This window comes from Giraffa tippelskirchi, chromosome 11, assembly GCF_054371585.1.
Source record: "Giraffa tippelskirchi isolate mGirTip1 chromosome 11, T2T-mGirTip1v1.2.pri, whole genome shotgun sequence".
In the NCBI taxonomy this organism is placed as follows: Eukaryota; Metazoa; Chordata; class Mammalia; order Artiodactyla; family Giraffidae; genus Giraffa; species Giraffa tippelskirchi.
The window spans coordinates 8,028,128-8,054,321 of NC_137285.1; the positions used below are offsets into that span (position 1 = coordinate 8,028,128).

At 50.3% G+C, this 26,194-nt stretch overlaps 1 protein-coding gene across 6 annotated transcripts in view; it reads left to right on the forward strand.

Moving 5' to 3' along the window:
- WSCD2 (WSC domain containing 2) overlaps window positions 1-7,614 on the forward strand; it is a 180,715-nt gene extending 173,101 nt beyond the window's left edge. For all 6 annotated transcript variants that reach the window (XM_081542965.1, XM_081542966.1, XM_081542968.1 and 3 more), the window contains one exon: window positions 5,626-7,614. In XM_081542965.1, the coding sequence (XP_081399091.1) occupies window positions 5,626-5,978 (353 nt within the window). In that variant the 3' untranslated portion in view covers window positions 5,979-7,614. The remainder of the gene's footprint in view (window positions 1-5,625) is intronic.
- The last annotated feature ends 18,580 nt before the right edge of the window (window positions 7,615-26,194 follow it).

A 26,194-nucleotide genomic window follows, 5' to 3' on the forward strand; every position in this document is an offset into this window, starting at 1 on the left:
TCCCTAGAGAAAACCAGAGCAGACAGAATGACATTAACCCAGCCAATCACAGTCAGCACTGATGTCATCGATCAAAACCCTGGGGCCTGCCTGACCAACTGTGTGTGCCCTGGCTTCCCAGTTTGCCCAGGGGGTTGTCTATCCTTTCCCCTGCCGACCCCCTCCCTCAGTGGGGTGGGAGCTGGGACAGGTGGTGACATCTGTTCCCAGGGGGTAAAGAGGTCTCTGAATTATTTATTTGTAGAACAATCAAAAATGAACATTATTTGTGGCCAGTCTGAGAAGCCCGCAGGCGCCAATGGCAGGATCCTGCTCCAAGAGCAGGAAAGGACCCAGGAGGTCGCTGTACCCAATGGTCCTCATCCCCGCCAGCACATCTGAATCCCAGGAGGAGCATGGGAAAATCCCAGTGCTCAGACCGCACACTGGACCGCTACAGGGGTGGAGCCTGGACATCGGTATTTTTTAAAGCAGTGTGCAGGCAGGCGAATTGATTCATTCTCTATTAATGGGGAAGATGAGGCCCAAAGAGAGACAGGGGCCTGCCAGGATCAGTCAGGCACATGATGGCAAGACTAGACCCAGCTCTCCACCTCCCAGTAATTCTGAAAGTGAAACAATTAGCACTGTGTCTTGTTTGACGACTCTTTTGCAACCCCATAAACTGTAGCCTGCCAGGCTCCTCTGTTCTTGGAATTCTCCAGGCAAGAACGCTAGAGTGGGTTGCCATTCCCTTCTCCAGGGGATCTCCCTGACCCAGGGATCGAACCTGGGTCTCCTGCACTGCAGGCAGATTCTTTACCATATGAGCCACCAGGCAAGCCGACTGTTCCAAATAAAAAATGTGGGACTCACTTGGGAAGCTCACATGGGACCAGGCACTTAGCAGCCATTATCTCATTTAAGTCTTCTAATTCCCCGGGGAGGTAAGAAGGGCCGCCACCACCACTGGTAGCAGAAAGTCGTCGCAGGAAGGGAGCAAGTCACGTGTCTCAGGCGCCAGGAGTTGACTGAGCTGAGGTTCAAACCCAGCCATTAGCTGCCAGGCTCTGTCTTACCCTGGGATGTCTCTGACCTGGTGCATTCAAAGGTTCCCCCCTTCTGGCATAACCCTTCACATCAGGTTCAGGCAATTTCCTAATTCCCAGGAGCCACTTTGCCTCTTCTTCCCTATGCAAGACGACTGGGAGCTTTAAAGATAAGGGAGACATCAGGAGAGGCTGAGCCCAAAGGCTGCAGGGGATGGGAAGTATGGGGATACACATCTCGCCTTGGGGTCCTGGGGCCCCCTCGTTACTCTGGGATGGTGCTTCCTTCCAGACCTCACCCAGGTCTTCAAGTGCTCTGCCTGAGAACCTCCCCCAAAGAGCCCCCTCCTCGCGGTCCCCACCCTGCCCAGTCCTCCCATTTTCATTAACATCTGACCCCTGAAGGTACTTGAGTTTGAGACCCTTGCTTTAGGGTCCTTGCTCCAGCAACATCAGTATCACTTGGGAATCAGGAACACAGATTCTCAGGTTCCACCTCAGGCCTCCTGGATCAGACAGAACTCGCATTCTCACGCGATTCCTTCCAGAAGCTTCACATGCTCTTTAGAATTTGAGAATCACTGCTTCAGGACGCTATTGGCCTAGAATGTGAGGGTCACTCCCACCTGAGAGCAGAGGTCAGCCACCTGCTGAGTGTGTCCACCCCCCCCCCCGCCTGTGTCCCCCTCCCGGTTACAGCTGGGTCGAGGCTCCTGTCACCCCCCCCACCCCCAGCTTTTGGTTCCATAACGTTAATTTTACAATCTCCCTGGAGTGAGTCCAAAGCAAAGTTTTATGTGATATGATTACACAAGGTGAATTGTCCTGGATCTGTTTAATGAAACAGAGACCGTGTTTAATGATTCCGTGGGGAATTAAATACAGTTAAGCTATTAATCAGGCTCTGGTTCCTCCCGCTGACAAGATGAAGCAGAGAGTGGTCAGCCCATGTCCTGCCAGGCCCACGTGGGGAACAGTTCCGGCGGAACCAGCACTCATTACCGGTGGTCCGTGGTGTAGCGTGCCTTTATTACCCAACTTGAAGGCAGCCATCAATTACTGGGAATCCTGAGCTAATTGAGGGCTTTTGGTTTTCATTTTTGTTCCTCTTTCCAGTGAAGTCATTCAGGAGCTTCAAGTGAGGTATCTGTTATAGGAACGGATATGGAGGGAGCAAATATCTGCTGCGCATAAAGGACAGGCCACGTGGGGCATCTCAGAGATGTCGGGTACCAACACCAGGAATATTGTAGCCATGGGACTTCCCTGGTGGTCCAGTGGCTAAGGCTTCACACTTTCACTGCAGGGGGGTTGAATTTGACCCCTGGTCAGGGAATCTAGGATTCCACATGCCATGCAGTGCGGCCAAAAAAAAACAATAATTGTGGCCAACATTTATCCAGCACTTACTGTGTCCCAGGCTTGGTAGCAGGGTCTGCAAGTCGTATTCCGGTTCTGCTTGTACAGCGGGGAGGTTTTAGCAAGGCTTCCATTGTGAAGATGGGTAAACTGAGGCTCAAGGACAGTGCTTGGCGTTCCAAGGTCACACAGCCAATATGAAGAGGGGCTGGGTTTTGAACCCTGGCAGTCTGACTTCAAAGTCATCTGTGAACAGACCCCATATCTTAAATGACACCTGAAGGTGAGGCGAGCGATCATAGACTAGGATCTGGGGCAAAAAGATGCTGGAGATGGGCAGATCAGGAGCTCTTAAAGGGTTTGCCAGGAGGGCAGGAGCCAGGCTCAGTCTGGGATAGATGCAAGTTCGAATCCTGCTACCAATGCCCACTGTGTGACCTCGGGCAGGTGGCTTCATGTCTCTAAGCCTCCTTTGTTCCCGTACATAAAAAGGAGTTGGTAATTCCTCCTCTCCAGGCTTCTTGTGTGCACTGCCTGAGACAAGGCCTGCGAAGTGCCTGGCACAGCCCCCTGGCTCACAGTAGGTGTTCAAGCAATGTACATTCCCACCCCAGGGAGGTTTGGAATCCACAAAGATGCCATGTCATCTCCCTCCCACCTGCATCCAAGGCCAGAGCCATCACCTGGGGGACCCAGACCATCATGCACATGGACCCTTCCTTTTCCTAAGGACCACTCTCAAGGGACCTCTTGAGTTGGTCGCAAGCCTGGAACTCCAGATATGTGGGTTACTGGGTGACCGATCGTCATCCCCGTCCACCTGGGCTTCTGCCGTGGGAGCAGCAGTTGTCCTGAATCCCCTGGGATGCTGTGAGATGACTGAGGAGCGGGGAAATGCTTCCTCAAAATAAGGAAAGCAGACTATACACATGCTAGATTTTTTCCTAATCACACAGATACATCTGGTTTTAACCCATTATAACAGTAAGGGCCCAATTAGCTAGATACATTGTAAATAATCTATTTGAAGGCTAAAAAAAAATACCTCTGTCATCAGCATAAATATTTTCCAAGCAGCCATGGTGTTCCAGAGAGGCACTAGGGGAGCAGGAGCCTTGCCACGGATTCTGATGTGCTTCGCGAAGAAAGAGGAACCCTTAATCACATCGCCACTTGGCTGCTGGGAATTTCAATTTAGTTCAACAACCATTTATTAAGCCCCTGCTGGGTGTAAGGCAGTGGGAGGGAGTGGGGGTGAGGCTGCCGGTTCCTGGGAAAGATGGGGGCCTGGAATCAGGCAGGCCTGGTCTGGATGGTGCTTCCCGGCTGTGTGACCTTGGGCAAATTACTTCACCTCTCTGAGCCTCCATTCCCTCACTGGTGACAAATGAACAGTAGTCTTTTCCTTTCTTTGTAGTCACTATGATTAACTGAGATAAGGGGTATCCATCATCCAACAGGGGTGAGGATTTAGTTATGAAGAACCAGCTGGGCTCCCCAACCCAGCTTGGGAAACTTGCTGACCCTCACTCAGTCAAGAGATTCCTCTGGAAGGTGCAGGGTAGCACTGCCCCTGTGAGAAGTCATGGGTTCCTGAGGGTTCCTTCAGGGTTCCTAAGGACCAGCCCTGTGACTACTATCCAGCTGGGGCTCAGAATTGAGGCTGCAAATCCCCTTCTCTGTTCCCAGCATCCTTCATGACCCGCCTCTTGGGTTCCCCATGATCAGAGTTTCAGCAGCTCCAGGGGCTGGCTGGCTGTCTCTTTGAGGTCTTCTCCAGGGAATTTCCCACATTCTGTTGTAGCCTGTCTTTGGAGCCAGGAGATTCCAAACAAACATTCCCAGTCTTGGTGACAATCCATCCTGTGCTTTTTACCATGGCAAGGAAATGAACAGCACAGAGGAACAGCGTGTGATACTTCAATAGAAAGCAAAGAGAGAAAGAATCAGATAGAAAGATATCAAGATGATAATGTAAATATGTTGTTGTTCAGTCACTAAGTCGTATCTGACTCTTTGTGAACCCATGGACTGCAGCACGCCAGGCCTGCCTGTCCTTCACTATCTCCCTGAGTTTGCTCAAACTCGTGCCCATTGAGTCAGTGATATCATCCAGCCATCTCATCCTCTGCCGCCCCCTTCTTCTCTTGCTCTCAATCTTTCCCAGCATCAGGGTCTTTTCTAATGAGTCAACTCTTCATATCAGGTGGCCAAAGTATTGGAGCCTTAGCTTCAGCACCAGTCCTTCCAATGAATATTCAGGGTTGACACTAAATAATCTGACTTAAACCATGCCCTCATCCCAGAGGAGGCACCTGCCTGAGCCTGGGGCGTCAGGGAGGATGGCATCTCACCTGAGAACGGAATAATCACAGTGGTAATAATAGCCAACGTTTACTGAGCGCCTACAGGGTGCGGGGAGCCATGCTAAAAACTTGGTATGCTTTTTCCAGTTCTCTATACAAAGGCCCTATTACTATCCTGTGAGAAGAATTGTTACTACACAGGATAACTATTCCTACATGGGGTAACTTGATAGATAAAAGCCCAGACTTTGAAACCAGACTATTTGGTTTCAAATCCCAGCTCTGCTAGTTTTTCACTGTGTGACCTGGAGCAAGTTCCTTAACCTCTCTGTGCCTCAGTTCCCCCTTCTGTTAAATGAAGAAAACAAGGATGCCTGCCTCACAGGGTTGTTGTGAGGAATATGTGAATTGATAGCTATATCAATATATTTATCTCATTATATATTAAGATCACTGCATGTTAAAATACGGGGTTCCCAGGTGGCTCAGTGGTAAAGAATTTGCCTGCTGATGCAGGAGTCACAGGTTCAATCCTTGGGTCAGGAAGATTCCCTGGAGAAGGCAATGGCAACCCACTGCAGTATTCTTGCCTTGGAAATCCCATGGACAGGGGAGCCTGACAGGCTACAGTCCATGGGGTCGCAAAAAGAGTCGGGCACAGCCAGCGACTGAGCACGTGTGCCTGTTAAAATACAAAAACAGAGTAGCAAAGATTTATATGTAAGTCTGTGCCTGGCGTGGCGTAAGCCCCACACAGATGTCTTGAGTCTCCCCAAAGAGCAGGAAGGACTAAGACTGTTCCAGGCAGAAGCAGTGAGGCGGGAGGCGAGTCTGGCTGTGTCCAGGCTCAGCAGAGGCGGTGCCCGCGCCCCGCCCGCACGGCTGAGCCACGCCCCCCGTCTGACGCGGGCCCCCCTTCTCTGTCCACGCAGAGTGGCCGGAGTTCGTGAGGAACTACGCCCCGTGGTGGGCCACTCACACGCTGGACTGGCTCAAGTTCGGCAAGAAGGTGCTGGTGGTGCACTTTGAGGACCTGAAGCGCGACCTCTTCGTCCAGCTGGGCCGCATGGTGGGCCTGCTGGGTGTGGCCGTCAGGGAGGACCGGCTGCTGTGCGTGGAGAGCCAGAAGGACGGCAACTTCAAGCGCTCGGGGCTCCGCAAGCTGGAGTACGACCCCTACACGGCGGACATGCAGAGGACCATCTCTGCCTACATCAAGACGGTGGACGCAGCCCTCCGAGGGAGGAACCTCACTGGCGTGCCCGATGACTACTACCCCAGATGATGGATGATCAGACCGGGGCAGAGGGCGGGCCGTCCAGACCGAGCAGGCCCCGGGCGCTCCGGGCCCCTGGGGAGCCCCACCCACCAGTCCGCTCTCCTGTGTAGGGACCATCCCCTTGGCCTAGCGTTGGCCTCCGATGAGTTTCCTGCATGACGAAGGAGGCTCAAGGGAAGAGATGGTGCAGGCACCTCCCACCGACTCACAACCCCGCCTTGGAGATGGAGGGGCGGCCAGTTTGGGGAGTTCCCGCCGCCTGGACCCTGCTCTGTCTCCCATGTCCCTGCCCCGAGCACCTGAGGGAAGGAGGGCTCATGGGTGTCCCAGAGATCAGGGTTCCCCACCACAGGTGTGGAGGACCCTGGCCCAAGAGCTAAAGGGAATGGCGTAGAACAGAGTGGCCCCAGACTCGCCCCCATGCTGGGCTGAGCACTCATGGTCGCCCCGTCTCTTACCCACCCAGGGAGCCCGGGCGACAGGGTTTATCCTGGCTGCTTCTGTTTGAAGGAAGATTGCTGGGAGGTTTCTCTGTGGCCTTAGGTTTCTGACATTCTGAGTGGGTCAGAGAGGCCGTGGCACTCAGGGTAGGTTAACTGGGGCCACCGGGTGGGGTCACTGGCATCCCGAGCCCCCACGTGGTGTGTCCACCTCGGGACCTGGGATTCTGCCCTTTCCTCACCCGCCATATCCAGGAGGTGACCTGCTTCGAGGGGTGACACCTCTCTCCACCATGGGGTCCCACGCATTGATCTGACACTGCCTTCTGACCCCTACCAGCGGGTCATCTGCTGTCCAGGAGGGAGAACAAGTGTGCCCCAAATCAGGTGGACCTATGACCGAAAGAGATCCCCACAACCTTCCCAGACCAGCAACCCCCGCCTTTGGTTATAGTCCAGGGGGGCCCTTTAAGGAAAGGGGTGAATGGGATGGTTCTTCATGTCCGTACAGACGCTGCTCTTTCGATGCTGAGACGGCCGACCAAAGGACTGGGTGGCTGATCATCTGTCTTAGAAAGCATCAGGTTCCAGGATTCCCCTCTCCCCTCACCTTGGGTACCCGTGGTTTCGCATCCGGCCCACACCTGCGCACCTGCCCCCCCCCCCCCCGCCGTGCAGATGCAAAAGCCATAGGTCACAGCTGTTTGCTGTTCTGTCTGGAACAACCTCCCCAAGCGGCCCCCTCTGAAGCCTTGGGGTGCAGGTAAATGCTCATTCCCAAATAGCCAAGAGACTATGAGAAGGCGAGTGTAAAGAGATATATTTTTCTAAGAGGACTATGACTCATACATTCCATCCCCTTGGAACCCGGCCACGCAAAGAGAAGGGCTGGGGGATCGGACCTGTTGTCCTCGTCCCTGAGCCCCTCGTCTTTAGGATTTGGGCCACTCCAGGGCCCGACCAGGGGGCTCTGAATGTATTTTGTACCGTGTTTTCCCCCAGGCAAATTTCTAGTCTTCTTTCTCGAAGCATCAGAGGGCTTGACCTCCCCGCCCTCTAAGAGATCAGCTCTCTCTCTGGGAGACTCTGGGTCCAAGCCCTGGGCCATTTCTTTTCCGGTGGTCTCTTCAGACCACCAGCCTCTGTCTGAAGACTCCTCAGGTCAACACCATCATTAAAAGCAAGTTTTGTTGATAATTCTACCACATGATGGAGTGTCATGTAAGGCAAGGTCGCAAATGGGATGTTTTTCTGCTGTGTGTGTGTGTGTGTGTGTGTATGAGACAGGAATGTTCTGGGTGCATCATTGCTTTTGTATCTGTGCAGCTCTAACTGCCTGTAAAGAACTGTGTGTCTTGGTGTGCAGTGTCTCTGCCTCTGTGTTCAGCCGCCCTTCTGTGTGGGGAGACTGCACCCCTCAGCTGATGTGATGACCGCCCCATGTCTGGTGTGTCTGTGTGTCCCCCTTCCAAACCCCGGCCCTTGAGGAGGAAGGAGAACTTGGTGGTCCAGCCGTCCCCAGGGCCTGGGACATGCCTGGCCTGCAAGCCGGGACCCCCAGACTCCCATCCCGCCATCTACCCCAGTGCACTGTGACTCCGGGACCCAAGGAGAAGCATCAAGGCCTGCATCTGCTGACGGCGGGGATTACCTCCTGATTTCTCCAGGAAGCCCGAGGCTGCTACAGACATCCCTGGTAGCCAGTGTGGGCAGGAGGAAAGGATGGGGAGGCGGAGGGGCTGCCGGGGCAAGGTCCTTCAGGAACCAGCTCCTTTCCTTCCTTCCCCTGTCTCTCGTGCACTGCTGTGTTTTCTCCTCATCCCTACCCCCCCTCACTGTTTTTCCTTATTACACTTGCCTCCTGCTCTCAATTTCTCTCTTTGTGGTCTCTTTTATTTCCTCGAGATGCACATTAAACCTCTTTTCTTTCTTGTCTTTCTCCTCTCTGTCTCTTCCTCCCCGCCCCCATCCCTGAACCAATCTCTCTGCCTGCATTCTCTCTTTCTTGATTTCTGCTGCTCTTTGTCCATGTGTCTCTGCGTCTCTCTCTCTCAGTCTCTGTCTTTGCCCGTCTCTTGCTCCCTCTCTCTCTCCCTCTCCACCTCTATTGTCCTCTCCTCCCTCTTCCCCCTCATCTTCCTGGAGAGTGGGGTTGACTCAGTGGGATCCAGACACAGTGAGACAAATGGTACCCAGCCCGGTAACCAAGGAAGTGGTTTCCTTAGCAACAGAAACTGCAGGCACGCACTCCACTGCCCCGTCCCTTAGCTATGACAGTAAGTACCGAGAGGGCGGGGGACAAGCCTGGAGATGAGGAAGTCTGTAAAGACACTGCTGTGTGGGTCCTTTTGAGAGGGGACGGTGGTCAGAGATAAGCACTTTAGGGACTAATTAAAAAAAAAATTAAAAAAAAAATATGAGAGGTGGAGGGGCGGTGGGGTCAGAGGCAGAGTGGAGAGAGCTAGGGAAGCAGTCCACAGGACTTGGGGACAGACTGGAAGCATGGGGGTGGGCAGGCAAAGGGACACCAAGACTCTGTCTGAGCATCTTCAGAAGGAGGGCTTTTGAGGTAGAGAACATAGGGAAGAGGAGCAGGTTGGGGGGGAATGGTAAGCTCCTTGTCCCCAAGAGTTCACCATCTAGTTGGAGTGACATTGGGGAAGGGAGGTGGAAACAGACACAGAAATATCTCACACAATTCGCCCTATAAACTGGCAACAAGGAGCCTGAGAGAAAAAGCACGGCCCCGAGGGTGGGTTGAGAGGCTCAGGGATGGCACGTCATTGGATCGTGTGGCACAAAAGTTGGTGGTGACCCTTGGATTGGAACCTGGGAAGGACCCAGAGCCTGTCCCAAAGATGGAAGACAGAAGGGGGTGGAATATAAAGAGACAGAGAGGAAGAGACAGGGAGAGAGAAAAAAGAGAAAACAGGAAGAGAGATTTAAATCATCTATCGGGCAATGTTTCCTACTGGGAAAACAAAATAGACGTTCGATTTTAGAGAAACGAGAAAAGGGGGAGGGAGGAAACAGAAGCCCCCTACAGGGTGATAGCTTTTGCAGCTATAAATAACTGTCCCCAAAGAAAACACCTATCAAGACATCCACTCCCAGGGATACAGACTGTGTCCCTAGTCTAGGCTGATATTTAAATGACTCAGAGGGGGTGACGGGGGTGAAAGGCAGAAAGTTGATCAATGTAACCCCAACACCTCGCTCCATTTTTTCCCCAAATGCAATAAAGCGTGCAGGCGTGGAGGGCTATAAATCTGGATGATAATGATATCCGTCCCCACAAAAGCAACATGTTTATTTATCATGTTTGCACATTTACTATTTCCCCTCAAATTTACAGTCTGCAATCTGCCGGCAGGCAAGGCTGGGGGTGGGGGGTGGAAACATGGAAATGAGAACAAACTGGCAGAACATCAAGGAGTGAAGAAATAATGAAATATTTATCCCCTCCATTCATACCCCCACACCCAGGCTGCCTTAAATCCACTTTCAAACCAAGGTGGTGATTTATCTGAGCAGGACCATGCGTCTCTATTTCTGGTCTCTGACAGCTATTTGAAACGAACAGTCATCATAGGACGGAACGTGTCACAGCAAAATGATTTTTGTGTGTTCTGGAGCCTTTTGCTAAACAATTACCGGGAGTGAACCATCTGCCAGATGTGAGAGAGGGGGTTGATCTTAGTGGAGACAAGTGTGTGTTTGTGTGTGTGTGTGTCCTAGAAAAATGGGAGATGAGAGGGAGGGGGAGGCAATTTAGGGGTCAGATTCTCTTCTGAGACCTGGGTTAGGCACCTGACCCATAGCTTTCCCTGGGCTTCCAAAACGTGGAATGCCCATGCCTTATCCCAGACATGGCATAAGATCAAATTTCCCAAAACATAAGAGTCCAGGTATGGATGAGAGGACCTTCTGGGCTTACTGGGAGGAAAGCCCAGTATTTACAGTTGCCTTGTTGATAATTACTGGCCCTGATATATGTGCCACTATAGCAGGTTTTGTTGTGGTTTTTTTTGACCGTGCAGTGTGGCATTCAGGATCTTAGTTCCCCAATCAAGGATCGAACTCAAGCCCCCTACCGTGGAAGGGCAGAGTCTTAACCACTGACCTCAAGGCATGATCCCTAGAACTAGCACAGTGCCCGGCACACAACAAGTGCAATGGAAGTGCGTGGTGATTTTCTGAATGAGTGAATCGAGGACTGTTAAAGGATCTTCAGAGAAAAACCACAAGTCATCAGCCAGAGCAGGCCCTTAGCTGCCAGGAATTTTCTCTCCAGTAACACTGAATTGATTTTCTATTCTCTCACCCCGAGCCTGAGCCCCTAAAGCCGATGGGGTGGTAAAGCCCACTTACACCAGCTCTCAAAAGCCCGTTGTGTGCGTCTCAAACTCACATTCAGTGACATCACATCGGTAGCTTGAAATTGGCCATGGTGAAAATATTTACACCATGGAAATTGGCAACTGCTACAGAGTGGGTGAGTGACTTTTTGGTTTTGTTTCGAGAGCCAGTTGTTAGGTGTTTGCCCAAAGCACAGAGGCGCATGTGTGCTACTTCTGGTCTTTTCCATGCCTTGATTCAGGCTGTCCCCCTCTATCTGGAAAGCCTCCTTAAGACTCAACTCAGGCTCTTCCTCCTCCAGGCAGCCTCCCCTGATCCCAGAGGCCAAGTTCAGCTCCTCCTCTAACCTGATCGATCACAACTCTGGACGTGGCCATTGGTGTGATCTCTTCAGTAATCTGGTACATGTGTCTCTCTCAGAGCTCAGGGCATGAGCTCTGTTAGGGCAGGAGCCTTGTCTCTGCCTCTGGATTTCCACGCACTTCCTGGCCCAGACTAGGTGATGAGCAAATGTTGACCCAGTGGAAGAATGGATATGTCAGTTACATTTAACACCATCCACCAGCCTCTCAGTCATCACAGACTTTGGGGTGAGTAGCTAGAAGAAGTGCCCGCCCACTGCCCAAACGATGGCCCAGAAGACAGGGAAATGAGAAACCACTCACAGTGATGACAGTAGCTGATATTTGTTGTTGTTTAGTTGCTACATTGAGTCTGACTCTTTTGCCCCCTCATGGACTGTAGCCCACCAAGCTCCTCTGTCCGAGAGATTTCCCAGGCAAGAATACAGGAATCGGTTGCTATTTCCTTCTCCAAGGAATCTTCCTGACCCAAGGATCAAACCCGCATCTCTTACTTTGGCAGGGGGATTCTTTACTTGAGCCACCAGGGAAGCCCAGAGTACTAATTATATACTGAGCACTGTGCTAGGAGCTTCATATGTATAACATCACTGAGTCATCACCAGAACTCTGGGAGGCAGGGACATGGTCTCCCCACTTTATAGTGAGGGAAACTGGGGTTCAGAGAGGTTAAGTAATTTGCCCAGTGTCACACAACTGGGAAATGATTGGATCTGGGCTTTGAATTCAAGCAGCCTAGCTCCAGAACCCATATGTTTAGCCACGATGCTGTATCCCAGTGGGGAGAAACAATCCAAGAGCCCAGAAGGTAAGGGTGATCCTAGCAAGTCAACACAGAGAAGATTGCTGCAGCGGGAGATGAGGGATGAAAACAAATTGTGCAGAGGACTGGGCTTTCTGGGGTAAAGAGGAGGTAGAGACAAGACCAGGAGCTGAGGCTCCAGGCAACTCTGGCTTCCTGGCAGCAAGGTGGTTTATAGGTTCCATGGCAACCGCCAAGCAATAATCTCTTACTCCACAGCTCACTGATTCTCTGTAAAGTCCATCCCACTCTCTTTTACTGCCATTCCTCCCAGCCAATAGAGGCAGGGTGACAGCTTCTTCCTCAGGACAGACTGTGCTGGTGGAGAAGAAATGGCCTTGAGACCGTTTCATGATGGAGGAGCAACGTTTGGTGGGGCGTGGGGCAGAAGAAAGAACGAAGAGGAGCTTAGGACCTCACAGGTCCACTCCTCGGACTGGGAAGGGGGTTTCAGATGGGCTTATCGGTCTCATGGAGGTCACGAACTGTCTCCCCAGGAAAAGGTGAGCCGCACGTACACCCACGCATGCAGAGTTTTGCAAAGAGTTTCAAGGAGCATTTAGCCTCTTTGAGACCTAAACTAGGAAATAAATAAATCATCTAATGCAGTGGCTTCCAAATTAGGGAAGCAGAACCACATCTTCAGTCAAAACTAGATGTGAAATCCCAGTCTCTAACACAGTGGTTCTCGGTCAGGAGGGATCTTCCCTTAGGGATATCTAGCAATATCTGGATATGTCCTTGGTTTCCACAGCCTGGGGAGGGCGAGGTGCTACTTGCATCTAGGGGGTGGAGGCCAAGGACGCAGCTCAAAATCCTACAAAACACTGAACAACCGCTGCAACCAAGAATGATCTGACCTGGAATATCCAATAGTGCCAATGCTGGCAGACCCTGGTGAAATATCATAAAAGGGGCTCTGCTCATTCATTCATTCACCCATTCAGTGAAGTGAGTGGAGAGTTCCTTCAGCATCAGACTAAACGGACTTATATTTGAACTCTGATGTGTGACTTGGGACCAGTTGCCAAACATCTCCGAGCTTTAGTTTCCTCATCTCTAAAGTGGAAATGATCACAGACTATAAGTACTGGGCCCAGTACTCTATACACAGTGGGGATAGGGGGCCGTGGAAAGCCCAAAGGTATTATCTTTATTATCATCGCTATGACCTGGAGAAGGAAATGGCAACCCACTCCAGTATTCTTGCCAGGAAAATCCCTTGGACAGAGAGCCTGGCAGGTGGCAGTCCATGTGGTCACAAAAAGTCAGACACGACTGAAGTGACTGAGCATGCACGCACGCACTCACGCACGGACTGTAGCCTGCCAGGCTCTCTGTCCATGGGCTTTTGTGTCTTTACAAAAGGAAGAGGCAGTAGGTCTCTTTCTCTGTGAGGACACAGCAAGAAGGCAGCCACCTGCAGACCAGAAACTGGGTTCTCAACAGGTACCACCAAACCTGCCGACACCTTGATCTTGGACTTCACAGGCTCCCCCTCCATAAAACCAGGATCGCTGCACTGGGCGATCCCCTAAGGATCCAGTCATCCCTGGGACGGGACAACTTAGAATCATACAAGCCAGCCCACTGGGGAACAAGGCCTGGAGAGGGAGGAGCCTGGCCCCAAATCATGTTTCACACCTATGTTCCCTGATGTCAAACCTACCAGTCTGAGAACAGTCATCCGCCACACGCCCTTTCTTTGTGTGTTGATGGGCTAAATGGACTGAGGCCACAGGGTCCTGATGGTGAGCTGACAGGAGCTCAGCCTAGGGAAATTCACACTGTCTTTCTCCCCTTGGTTGCTGTCCTTGAAAGCCAGCCATTTACCCTTCTCTTGCCTTGTAGGGCTGTGGGAAGTGTTTAATTACTAAACATGCCTTCAAAGCAAGCTAATGTTAAAGAATAGTGCTTCAGTACTAATTATTGTTATCAGAGGTTGCTTTCTACCTCATTAGATGCATGGATTTGATAATTGTTAGCTAATCCCCAAGGAGAAACCAGGAGCCCCTCGGGTGTTAGGACTGCATCTTTCCCAAGCAGATGTCCAGATTCCCAAGCCACAGGGTGGCCAGCTCATGGGTCTCGGAACCGGCATGAAGTGCCTTCACCTTCCCAGGTTCAAGTCCTAGCTCTGCCACTTCCCAGGAGTGTGGCCTTAGAAATGAAGGTTCGTGCTCTTAAGCATCGGTTTTCTGATCTAGAAAATGAGACCTGTGTATATGGAGTGCCTGACCCACTGTAGGGGATTTAATTATTAATGTTGTCCATGTCAGTACTTCCTCCACTATGGAAAACTCAATGTTTTGCTTTTTGATCAGCTTTATTGAAGTATATTTTGCATATAACAAAATTTGCCGGTTTCACTTATACAATATGATGGATTGTAACTGTCACCACATACAGGCATGTCACTGCCATCACTGTGTTGCTGTGGAACATTATGGTGTGTGCATGCTCAGTCACGTGAGTCGTGTCTGACTCTTTGTGACCCTATGGACTGTAGCCCCCCAGGCTCCTCTGTCCATGAGATTCTCTAGGCAAGAATACTAGAGTGGGTTGCCACCCGCCCCCAGGGGATCTTCCTGACCCAGTGATCAAACCTGCATCTTCTGCGTCTCCTGAGCCACCTGGGAAGCCCTGGAACATTACCATTTCCCTCCCAAACTCTTTAATGCCTTTTGCAGTTGATTCCTTTCCTCCACCACCACCCTCCATAGCCTCTAACAACCACCAGTCTTTTTTCTATCATAATTTTCCAGAATTTCATATAAATGGAATCATATCATTCTTTTAGCTAATGTAAGACTTTTGAGATTTATCCTGGTTGTTGCATATACAAATAGTTCGTTCCTTTTCACTGCTGAGTAGTACTCCATTGTATGGACATAGCACATCTTTTTTTTAACCTATTCACAATTGATAATGATTTGACTTCTTTCCAGTTTTTGGTTATTATCAATAAAGCTATTTGGTTGGCCAAAAAGTTCATTCAGGTTTTTCCATATGATGTTACAGAAAACCCAAACGAACATTTTGGCCAGTTCAGTACTACAAATGTTCACATGTGGGTCTTTGTGTGAATATAACATTCTCAATCTCTTGAGCAGATACCTAAGAGTGGAATTGCTGCCAGGTCACAAGATACACAGATGTTTAATAAAAGAAACTGCCAAACTTTTCCAAAGAGTCAACACCGTTATGTACTCCTTCCATGGGTATGTGAGAGTTTTTAGTGCTTGAGCCCAGTCATATCTGACTGTTTTCAACATCATGGCCTGAAGTCCTCCAGGCTTCTCTTGTCCATGGAATTCTCCAGGCAAGAATACTGGAGTGTGTTGCCATTTCCTCCTCCAGGAGAATCTTCCCAAGCCAGGGATCCAACCCATGCCTCTTGCATCTCCTGCATTGGCAGGCAAATTCTTTACTGCTGTGCCACCTGGGAAGCTGGTATGAGAGTTTAGTTGTTTGAATATTTAAGTTTCATGAGAGGATTCACATGACGGAACACTCCCCTGCTCCATCAGCTGGGGTTGCTTCGGACAATAAGTATGAGAATATCTGACTCACAGACATGTGAGCCCCCGTAAGAACGAGGACTGTGGTCCTTCCCCCTGCTATGAGTGGCCACCAATTTGCTGGACCTATTCAGAAGCAGGCAACTTCCCAGCATGTGACTCTAACACTAACCCTACGGTTCAGAAACCACCATGAGCCCCTCTCACAGCTGAGCAAGTGGAGGCTTAGGTGATCACTTAATTGTTCAAGAGACGCAAGCCAGAGTCAGGGCCAGGACTTGAACTTCGGTGGATCTAAGAACAAAGGCCCAGAGGGCTGAACCACTGGTCACACGGAGAGTGACAGCAGGTGGGGAAGGAAGGCGGCGGAAACGATGCTGCCATCCCATGTAGCAAGTAAGACATGGACACGAATACTGCAGAATGCAGCTGATCACAAAGAAACCAGCGCCTTGTGCAGTGCGCTTCGGAGGTCCAAGGAAGCAGAAAATCTGAAATCTCCAAGAGCCCTCTTTTTCTCCACCTCCTCTGAGGTTTGCAGTCCCCAAGCCAAGCCTCTCCTTAATCCAATTAAAACGGACTTGTTTATGCTTATCAGCTCTTTATTGGGTTTGTTAAAAATGTGCAAATTACCCAGAGGCCTCTTCATCCCCGAACCAAAAGGCATCAATAAAACTATTAAGTTAAATCCAATTAAGTACAGCTGCTGGAGCTTGAGTGTGGTAGAGCAGAACAGAAGGGAAGGAGGGAGGGAAAGGCTTTTTGCTGGGGAGAGAAGAGACCTCCCAGCATCCCCACTTAGACGCCTCTCCAACATTCCATGAGTGTGGGTAGGAAAAGGGCAAAAAGATCCACCATCTACCATGTGCTGGAGGGTGGACTTTTGTTTACTGTATCATTTAATTATCTGTGTGTGTGTGTTCAGTTGTTAAGTCATGTCCATCTGTTTGCAACCTCATGGACTGCAGCACGCCAAACTTCCCTATCCAATTATCTCAGTAAGTCCAAGGGGTGGACACAATTGACCCATTTTGCAGATGAAGGAACTGAGGCTCAGAGAGGTGAAATAAGTTGTCCAGAATATCCCACGACTGGGAAGTGACAAAGGCAGAATTGTGTCCTGATCTGTCTAAACCCTCACCCTGGAACGTCAGAGCTTAAAGGGTCCTTCCAGGTTGTCTGGCCAGGAGCAAGGCTCTGGAAACACACAGACCCTGAGTTTACACATCCCTAACCAGGTGGCGCTAGTGATAAAGAACCCACCTGCCAATGCAGGAGACCCCAAAGATTCTAGCTCGATCACTGAGTCAGGGAGACCCCCTGGAGTAGGAAACGGCAACCACTGCAGTATTCTTGCTTGGGAAATTCCATGGACAGAGGGGCCTGGTGGGCTACAGTCCGTGGGGTTGCAAAGAGTCGGACACCGAGCACACAAGCTGAGCAGAAAATGTGTACAGCCATGCTAGCCTCCCTGGGTTTGGGGAGGAGTCGATGAAGTGATGTGTGTCTTAAGTACCTGGTACATAGTAGGTGCTTGTTATATGCTAACTTCTGATAAGTGCACTCTTGTCAAAACCCATCTCCCTCCCCTTCCCTATTTTTTCAGAAAGGAGGGCTGAGACCCAGAAAGGGAGCATGACTGTCAAAGTTACACAGAGACCCCGTGACAGTGGTAGGACTCCAGCACGAGTCTCTTGCCTTCTGATTTAGCACTTCACTTCAGAACCTGCACTGCCTCTCCACTTTGCACATGAAAGAAAAGCCCAAACGCTGAGGCATAAAGTGTAGAGGGCACTTGGTGGCCAGGGTCATCAAGTTTGATGCTGAGGGAGCTTCCCTGGTGGTCCAGTGGGTAAGACTTCGCCTAACAATGCAGGGGATGAGGGTTCGATCCCTGGTCGGGGAGCAAAGATCCCACATGCCTCGTGGCCAAAAAACAAAAACAGAAACAGCATTGTAACCAATTCAATAAAGACTTTTAAAACGGTTAAAAAAAAAAAAGTTTGTTGCCGAGCACAAGAGCTTGGCAGCCTCTATGTCCCAGCCTCTTGGCACTGCCATTCCTTAGCTGTGTTGATTGAGCACATGTCTTAACCTCTCTGAGCATCTAGTTTCTCATTAAAAGCAGGGCTCGTCACCCCATCCCAGTGAACGTTTGGAGTGCAGCGAGGTCGGGCAGGTGAAAGTCCCCTTTAAGGCAGAATGACTGCCTGCAAACAGCACTGCACACGGGACACTGGGGGGAGTGTCTTGAGCATCTGTTCTTGTGGTCTCCAAAAACCCAGGCTGGGTTTCTAATTCCTGGCAGTCCTCCGACCCAGGGGACACAGCGCAGGAAGGGAGAACAGACGCCCAGGGTTCCAGGCAGCGTTAATCCTATTACAGATGCATTAGGAGTCCTAGGTGACCTCATGAAGCACCGTCCTCTCCGCAGAGCTTTTCCAGCCCTGTCACTGGCTGATTCCCAGGTCTCAGAAGTCTGGGAAGCAATTCCACCTAAGTGGGCAAAAAAATCATGTACAACTGTGCATTGATTGCAGCAATGCCAAACCCTCCTGGGCTGCAAGGTTGCAGTCCTCATGCTGCTGCTGAGTCGCTTCAGTCGTGTCCGACTCTGTGCAACCCCATAGATGGCAGCCCACCAGGCTCCCCCGTCCCTGGGATTAGATAGTGCAAGGATAAACAGCTGGAAGTTAGACTGGGGTAGGGGGGAAGGGGGTTCAGCTCCCAATCACTACATCCTCTTCCCAGCCCAGTCACCTTGAGCAAGAGACTTTGCCCCTCTGAGCCTGCATTCCTCCTGCAAATGTGAAATGTAGAATAATTCTCATTAACTGTTGAAGATTGTTAGTCATGATCTTAATAGTGATCACTATGACTTTTTCATTCCAATTCTTAAGACCCAAACCCTGTTGGGAGCAGCAGATCGAGTCAAGAAGGGGGAATTCCCTGCAGTCCAGTGGTTAGGACTCTGCACTTCCACTGCAGGACTTCCAGGGGCACGGGTTCGATCCCTGGTGGGGGAATTAAGATTCTGCATGCCACGCTGTGTGGTGCAGGGGGCGGGGGGGGAAGAAGTGTTGGTAATAGATGGCTCTTCTGCAAATGATGAAGGAGCTTTTTTAATTAGTGCTGCAAATGCAAGATCTTTGTCCAGTCAGCCCCAGGAGTCTGTGTGCATGGGAGGAGAGGTGGACCAGTTATGTAAGAGGAAGAATGATGTGATATCTGCTCTGATGTGTGCAATGCAATTTGCAGCTGGACTGTGGACTAAAGGCGGGCTGCTGTCTTGAGGGAGGATTTCCCACCTCCCTTTATTCTCTCCTTTTAGCACAAAAGAAAGCCCAGCTCCTGGATTCTGCCAGGGCAAGGAGCAGACCCCCTTCCTGCAACAACTCTGAGGCTTACCACTGGATAACAGGAGAATAGGGCACAGGGAGAGGAAAAGAAAAGCTACTGCTTTTCAAGAACCAGGAGGCAGAAGAAGGGGAGGGGGGTGCAGGAGTGAGGACTGCCCAGGTTCTGGCTTGCTTCCTCCTTGCAGCTTTGCCCCAGGTCCACAGAGGACAGGGGGTGGCCCCCAGATCACGGCCTGGTCTCGCTGGCTTTCTCGGCGCCCTCGGTTCTCGTGCGCTGCGGATATGGGGCAGGGGCAGTGACCTTCTCACAAGCTAGGATGCTTCATCTCAGTCCCAGCTGGGAGGAGGGCAGAGCAGGGATGCCAGGGTTTATATTTGGGGGAGCCAGGGCGGGAAACAGATCAGCCAAGCCCAGGGCAAGATCCTCTTTCCATGGTCTTACACTCACACGTGCAGGACCAGGGAGAGCAGAGACATTCCTTCACACGCACTGGGGCAGAGAGCCCTCAGGAACTCCGGACTCCCCCATGCTCCCCGGGACCATCAGACCAAGTCCCACCCTCCACGCGCCGGAAACCACCCCAGGAGACAAGCAAGAGGACACATAACCTCCGGAGCCTGTATGAAGATCGTTTGGACTAAAATGTCAAAACGGAGTTAGATTAGTTTGCTAGAGCCTCTGTAGCAAAGTAACACAGATCGGGCGGCTTAACATCGAAAAACATCGTCTCACAATTCTGGGGGCTTGGAGTCCAGGATCAAGGTGTCAGCGGGGCTGGTTCCTGCCGAAAGCCTGGAGGGGAGGGTCTCACCCACACCTCTCTCCTTGGCTTGTACGTGGCCTTTTCCCCCTGTGTCTCTCTGTGTCGTCTTTTCTGTGTGTGTGTCTGTGTTCAAATTTCCCCTTTCTATGAGGACACCAGTCAAACTCACCCATCGGGGTGTATCAGGACCCACCCCGATGACCTGATTTTAACTTTCTCACTCTGCGAAAGCTCTGTTCCCAAAACAGGTCACATTTTAAGGTACTGGGGGTCAGGAGTTCAACACATGAATGTGGGGGACACACTTCAAACCACAGCACCGGTAAAAGCTTAATTGTGCTTTTGTTTTGTTTTCTGCCAGAGCTGGGGGGTGGGAGAAGTTGGAATGGAAGTCGTGAGGAAGACCAGATTAGCTACAGACAAAGCAATTACATTTTCTTCACACACTCAAATTGCAGCAAGCATTCAACGTGCAACCCCAATACATAATTTAAGCAGATTTGTGCAGCCTCCTGAAACAATAGCCTGGATTAGGCATGGCCCCCAGAGATAACAAAGCAAGTTGCAGTCTTGTAGCTTCAGTAAAAGGGAGGAAAAAAAACTGGAATAAAACATTACAACAGCGAGAGCTAGCAACTTTAGGGACGTGTAATATTTTCCAGATGCTCTGATAAGCTCTTGGCATGGATGATTTTATCGAATCCTCATGCAACCCTACAAGGCGTGTTTCCTACTCTCCCAGGCTTAGGGATGGGGAAACCAAGTTTCAGAGAGGAAAATTTATTTGCCCAGTCAATCTGGCCTGATTCCAAAGGCTGTGTGTGTGAACACTGCCTGCTGTACCCGCCTCCCTTTCCTGAGCTAGGTGACCTCTTCCTAAAGCCTTAAAGAGCGCTTCCCTCTCCCCCAAGGGAAGGGGTGGGGCAGGGACCCGAAGCGGGGTGCTGGTGTGCAGAAGGCTCAGATTAGCCAGATCTGTAGGCTTCCCTGGGCTTGAGGGTTAGGCTTTAGAAGCTAGGCTGTATTTAGCTTCTCTGGGGAGAACCCATCAGGGAGTTACAAAAACAATGACAACAATGACACTTCTAAAAAGGAAACAATCTACAGGTCTCTCAATAGGACTTGGCTAAATAAATTGTGGTTCTACTGGGTCTGCTACGCAATCAACTCAGGAATTAATGCCCTAAGGAGCGATATGTGGTTGACACAGATTGATATGTCTGAACGAAAATGTTAGAGAAAGAAGACGGAGCCATTGAAGGGGATGTATACCCACGCTGAAGAGCAGAGAACAGTGGAGCTGGGCGTGGGGGCATCTGGGTTCTTGCCCTAGCTCACCTCCAATGAACTGTGGGACTCATTCCCCATCAGGGATGCAGGGAACCGACTCAACTAGACTGACCATAAGGGTCTTGTCAGCTTTGACATGTTAAGTTTGAGCAAGCCATTTCCATAGAACTATCTGCATCCTTGAAGATGCTGTGGCCAGGGGACCAGGAGGAGGTTTCTAAGCAAGTGACACACCTGGGAAATCTAGGAACCAGAAAGGGGTGACATTTAAGACTCCAACAAGCTGAAAACCCATTGCCCCAAAGGTGAGCCTACAAGGGGAGTGTGGAACCCCCATTTGGGATTCCCCAAATGCAGCAGGGGACCTCCATACCCCACTTTCTTGTTCCATCAACCTTCGGGGTTCCTGCGATTCCACTTTTAGCACACCTTTTGTTTGGGCTGAGCAGTGCCACCTCCTGGCTGCTCTTTCAAGGGTGGGAAGGAATATTGGATCAGATCACTCCCCTATTTTGAAGAGTCAGAGATGGGGGAGCAGTCGCTGACAGCTGCACCCTGGCCCCCAAAATCAATCCCAGGTCAGCAACCCCAGCCAAGACATGAGCCTTCTCTCTCTAACCCCTGAGAGGTTCACGGCTTTACAAGAGGAAGCCTTTCTCTCCCTTTTGTACTAATTTCTTCATCCCTCCTTTACTGGGGCTTCCCTGGTGGCTCAGTCAGTAAAGAATCCGCCTGCAATGGGTGAGACCTGGGTTTGATCCCTGGGTTGGGAAGATCCCCTGGAGGAGGGCATGGCAACCCACTCCAGTATTCTTGCCTGGAGAATCCCCATGGAAAGAGGAGCCTGGTGGGCTGCAGTCCATGGGGGTCACAAAGAGCCAGATATGACTGAGCGACAAAGCACTCCTTTGTTGAACCCAAGAAACAGCCTACCTAATGAAAAAGCAAGCTGTACAGATGTGGGTTCAAGCTCCAGCTCTTCTCCATGCTAACATGTTGTAAGATTCAGGAGAATGAAGAGAGTGACTGCTCTCACATCTCCAAAGCCCAGCACAGTGTAGGTGCTCAATAAAAATCAATGCAGCTTCACAATGTAATCAATATAGAAAAAAGGTAAAATAAATTTTGAACAGTGAGTTGTAATAATCATTGTCATAAAACTCAGTGATGACAATGATCAACATAGCATCAGCTTGGGCTTATTTCTTCATTCGTTCCACTAAACATCACGAGCACTTCTTCTGTGCTGGGCGCTGCTCTGGGTGCGGGGGGTAAGTAAGATGAGCACCATGTGTGGCCTGATGGAGCTCACCTCCCGGGCGGGGAACAGCCTTGAGGCACTTAAACACAGAAATAAATATGTTATTCCAGATGGCGATAAGTGCCCTGTGGTTCTGGGAAAGTTGACCTCTTTGCGTTTCAGCTTCTTCATCTCCAAAGTTAAGATGGTTTTACGCTTCAGGCTTCTAATGAGGATGGCATGGGATGATGGATGTGGAATTGCCTAAAATTCCATCACGAGTCAGTTCTTCCCGGTAAAGCACTGGGGCCTGAGCATCATAAACTGCCTGCCATGAACCAGGGGCTCCTAGGCTGTTACTAGCCACCACCCACGGCAGAGAGCCCCCTTTCCCACCTCCCTGTGTGGGGCCCTGCTCTGCGGCGCCAGCCTCTGGGAGTCAACTGGAAACTCCTTCAATTATCTGGATGTTTGCTCCATTGGTGTCTCACATCTGTATGAGGGAAGCCTGGGAAAAGATCATCTGGAATCCATCTCTCCCAAAGCTAGGCATCTGGACTCCAGGGATCCTTGGGCATCGGGGACTAATTATGCCGCTGTCCTTTCTGCTGTAGAATCATCCAGTGCCCAACACAGACCTGGAGCCCAGTTGACCGCTCCATCCATGATTTCTGAGTGGCAGGATAAACACAGGAAGTTTGTGGTTACGGTCGTGCCAGCCAAACCCTTAACTGAGTCCTGGACCGGAAAAGAACTACAAAACAATAGAAGGAGGGGAAGGAGGAGGAGGGAGGCATCTAGATCCTTTATTTTCAGGCTGCAATTAATCAGACAAAGGGGAAGCGAAAAGGCCAGGGGTGGTAGACGCACTTAATGGTAGCCTCCCTCCTTCGCTTGTGACTGCTCCTACAGGTACAAGGGAAAGAATTGTGGCTACTCCATTTCTGAACTATGTGACCTGGGGCCTCAGTTTCCATGTCTGTGAAATGGGGGATAGTCCTACCCTTTTCAATTTCCATCAGTATGAGAAAAAAATGTGAAAATACTTTGTAAATGATGTAATCACGATTTAGATGATGAATTAAATTTAGATTAATACATCATTATGAATTAGATGATAATGATGACAAAAATAAGATCAACTGATGGTTATTTTTTTTCATTCGTTCAACATAATACGGTGAGAACTCTTTCTGTACTAAGCACTTCTGGGTCTGCAGGTACAGAGGTGGGCAAGAGGTAGTCCCTGGACAGACAGTCTTAAGGCAACTAAACAAAGAAATAAATCAAATTATTCCAGATGACAGGAAGTACTATGATGACAAAGAAACAGGAGATCTGATGGACAGTGAGTGGGGAGAGGGAGGCTACATTAAGTGGGGGGAGGGGTCAGGAAGGGCCTGTCTCAGGAGGTGACATTGGAGCTGAGACCTGGAGGAAGTGGAGGAACCAGTCATGCAAACAGAGGTCCTAGAATAGCAAATGTGAAGTCCTGAGGCGGGAACAGTCTCAGATGTGTTAGTGTTGTTGCCGCTCTTGATGTGTTGTTCTGGGGAGACAAAGAGAATGCCTGGCCGGGGAGCATCATGAGATAAAGATGGAGGAGGTGATATCAGTCCTCTAGGGCCTTGTTAAGTCACAGTGAAAGTTTTGGATTGCTGTACTTTGTCCCGGATGGATGCTCACTCTAGCTGCTTGGTGGAGAGTGAGTTGTTGAGGGGCAAGGCTGGAAATAGAGAGACCAGTGATGGGGTAGATGCATGTCTGCTGAGAGAGGGCAGTGCATGTGAGCCCAGCACCTGCTGAATGCTTAGATTTCACATCTCCTTTAATCTCCATGGCAACCCTGTGAGCTGCAGGTCCTTACTATACCCATTGTACAGGTGAGAAAACTGAGGCTTTGGAGATGTTGAATAGCTTGCTCACAGTCATAGAGCCTTAACCCTAGCCCTAACCTTAGCTGATGTAAATGGTGGAGCTGGGGTTCCAGCCCAGGCAGTCTGACTCCTGAGCCCATGTGATCCTGGGTCTTAACCACCAACGGCCCTTTGAGTCTGAGGGCAGAGTGGGAAGGGCTCAGTCCTTCCTGAGATGCTGCCTCTTCGAGTGGACCCCACCAGAACCACCCCTCTCTGAGTTGCTCCCTTGAATCAGAGGGAAGCCCCCAGACCTGGGTCTGCCCAGGGTGCCAATGCAAGTGGGAAGTCATTCCTGCGGGTGCCATGAATTTATTTTTAAAAATACTTTTAATTGTGACATAATTAATGAAATGCAGTGCACTTGTGAAGTGTGTTAATCTTACCTGTACAGATAAATGGGTTTTTCATATGAAGACAACCATGGAACCACCACCTGGATCACGAAAGAGAGCATCTCTCACCTACCTGTGTGTGTGCTCAGTCTCTTCAGTCGTGTTTGACTCTTTGCAACCCCACAGACTGTAGCCCGCCAGGCTCCTCTGTCCATGGGATTCTCCAGGCAAGAGTGCTGGAGTGGGTTTCCATGCCTTCCTGTGGGATCTTCCCAACCCAGGGATCGAACTCGCATCTCTTATGTCCCCTGCATTGGAAGGCGAGTTCTTTATCACTAGTGCCACCTAGGAAGCCCTCTCACCTACACCCAGAACAATTTTGAAGGGTATAGTTTATGCCCCAAGCACAGCATGTCTCTGCCCTATACCAGGTTTTTCCAAGATCTCCTACCTCCCCAGGAAGGAAGACTCACTGGAAACTCCAAGTGACTCCCAGATCCAAGTGACTTCCCCTGAAGGCAGGGGTCCTTCAGGGCAGAGCAGCACCAAAGCCCTTGTCAACAGACCAAGAAATGAAGAGGCAGCTTGGTGAAGGCCCAGGTCTCCAGAATGATGGTGATTTAAAAGTGATTCATGTAAATATTTCCATGCATATCTCATCTCTCAGCAGTGGGTAAGACAAGAGGTCTCCAGTCTTATTAAAAAGAAGCCTCAGTTTCATCATCTGCAAAATGGGGGGATGGGAAGGGATGAACCTAATAAAGCCGAGTTTCCTGCAAACTCAACAACCCTAAGATTCTCAGGGTCAAGAGGAAGTGACAAGTCCACCCAGACAACATTTTCTTCCGCCAAATGAAAAACCAACCTCTCAGATTCCTCACTCTCACCTCCCCAAAATCTGACACTGGACAAGTGGCACATGCTTACTGTCCTTCTCCAGGGAAGAGTCTCTTCAGATGACAATTTATATTTACAAGTTGCTTTAGGGTCAAAGAGACTGGGGTTTGAATTCTAGCTCTATCACTTACTAGCTGAGTGACACTGGGCAAGTCACCTCACCTCTCTGAACCTCAATTTCCTCATCTGTAGATGGATATAGAAATGGCCCTTACCACAAAGATCTCTGTAAGGATTCAGTGAAATGGTGAGAGGAAAGTGCCTGGTGGGTGCCTGGAGGATTCTAGGTGACCTCCGAGGTTAAACCCCAAGTTCAAGCACTTGGCATCTAGTCTGTTAAATTCCCCGCAGCCACCACCCACAATTACTACATTAATATGCCTCCGTTCCTCTTAGGTTAATATATGTATTATTTATAGGGCTTTATTATGTGCTCAGAGGGCTCCCCTGAGAAATATAATTGTGCATTGGGAGGCAAATTTGAATAATATTTACAATTAATTTCCGTCAATAAAGCAACACACCAAGGCCTCTGTGAAGCTGAAACGAGCCCTGGGTTGTTTTCCCACTAACCGCTCCCCAGAGAAAGTTTGGGTAGCTTTTAACTATCTCTGGAGTAGTCCACTTCTCTCAGGCTCCACCTTGGCTCCCACAGTCCAGGCACCAGGGCATTCACCTGGATGCAGTAGCAGCCTCCGGCTTCCCCTCCCGCCCCTCTCTAACTAGTCCTCCAGGGCAGCCCTGGGCATCAGGCACCCTTTTATCCTTTTTTTTTGGCTGCATTATGTGGCATATGGGATCTTAGTTACCAGACCAGGGATGGAACCCACGCCCCTGCATTGGAAGCACCAAGTCTTAACTACCGGACCCCCAGGGAGGTCCGAAACATCCTTTAAATAGACAGATCTGAGTCACTCCTTTACACATGGCTTCCCCT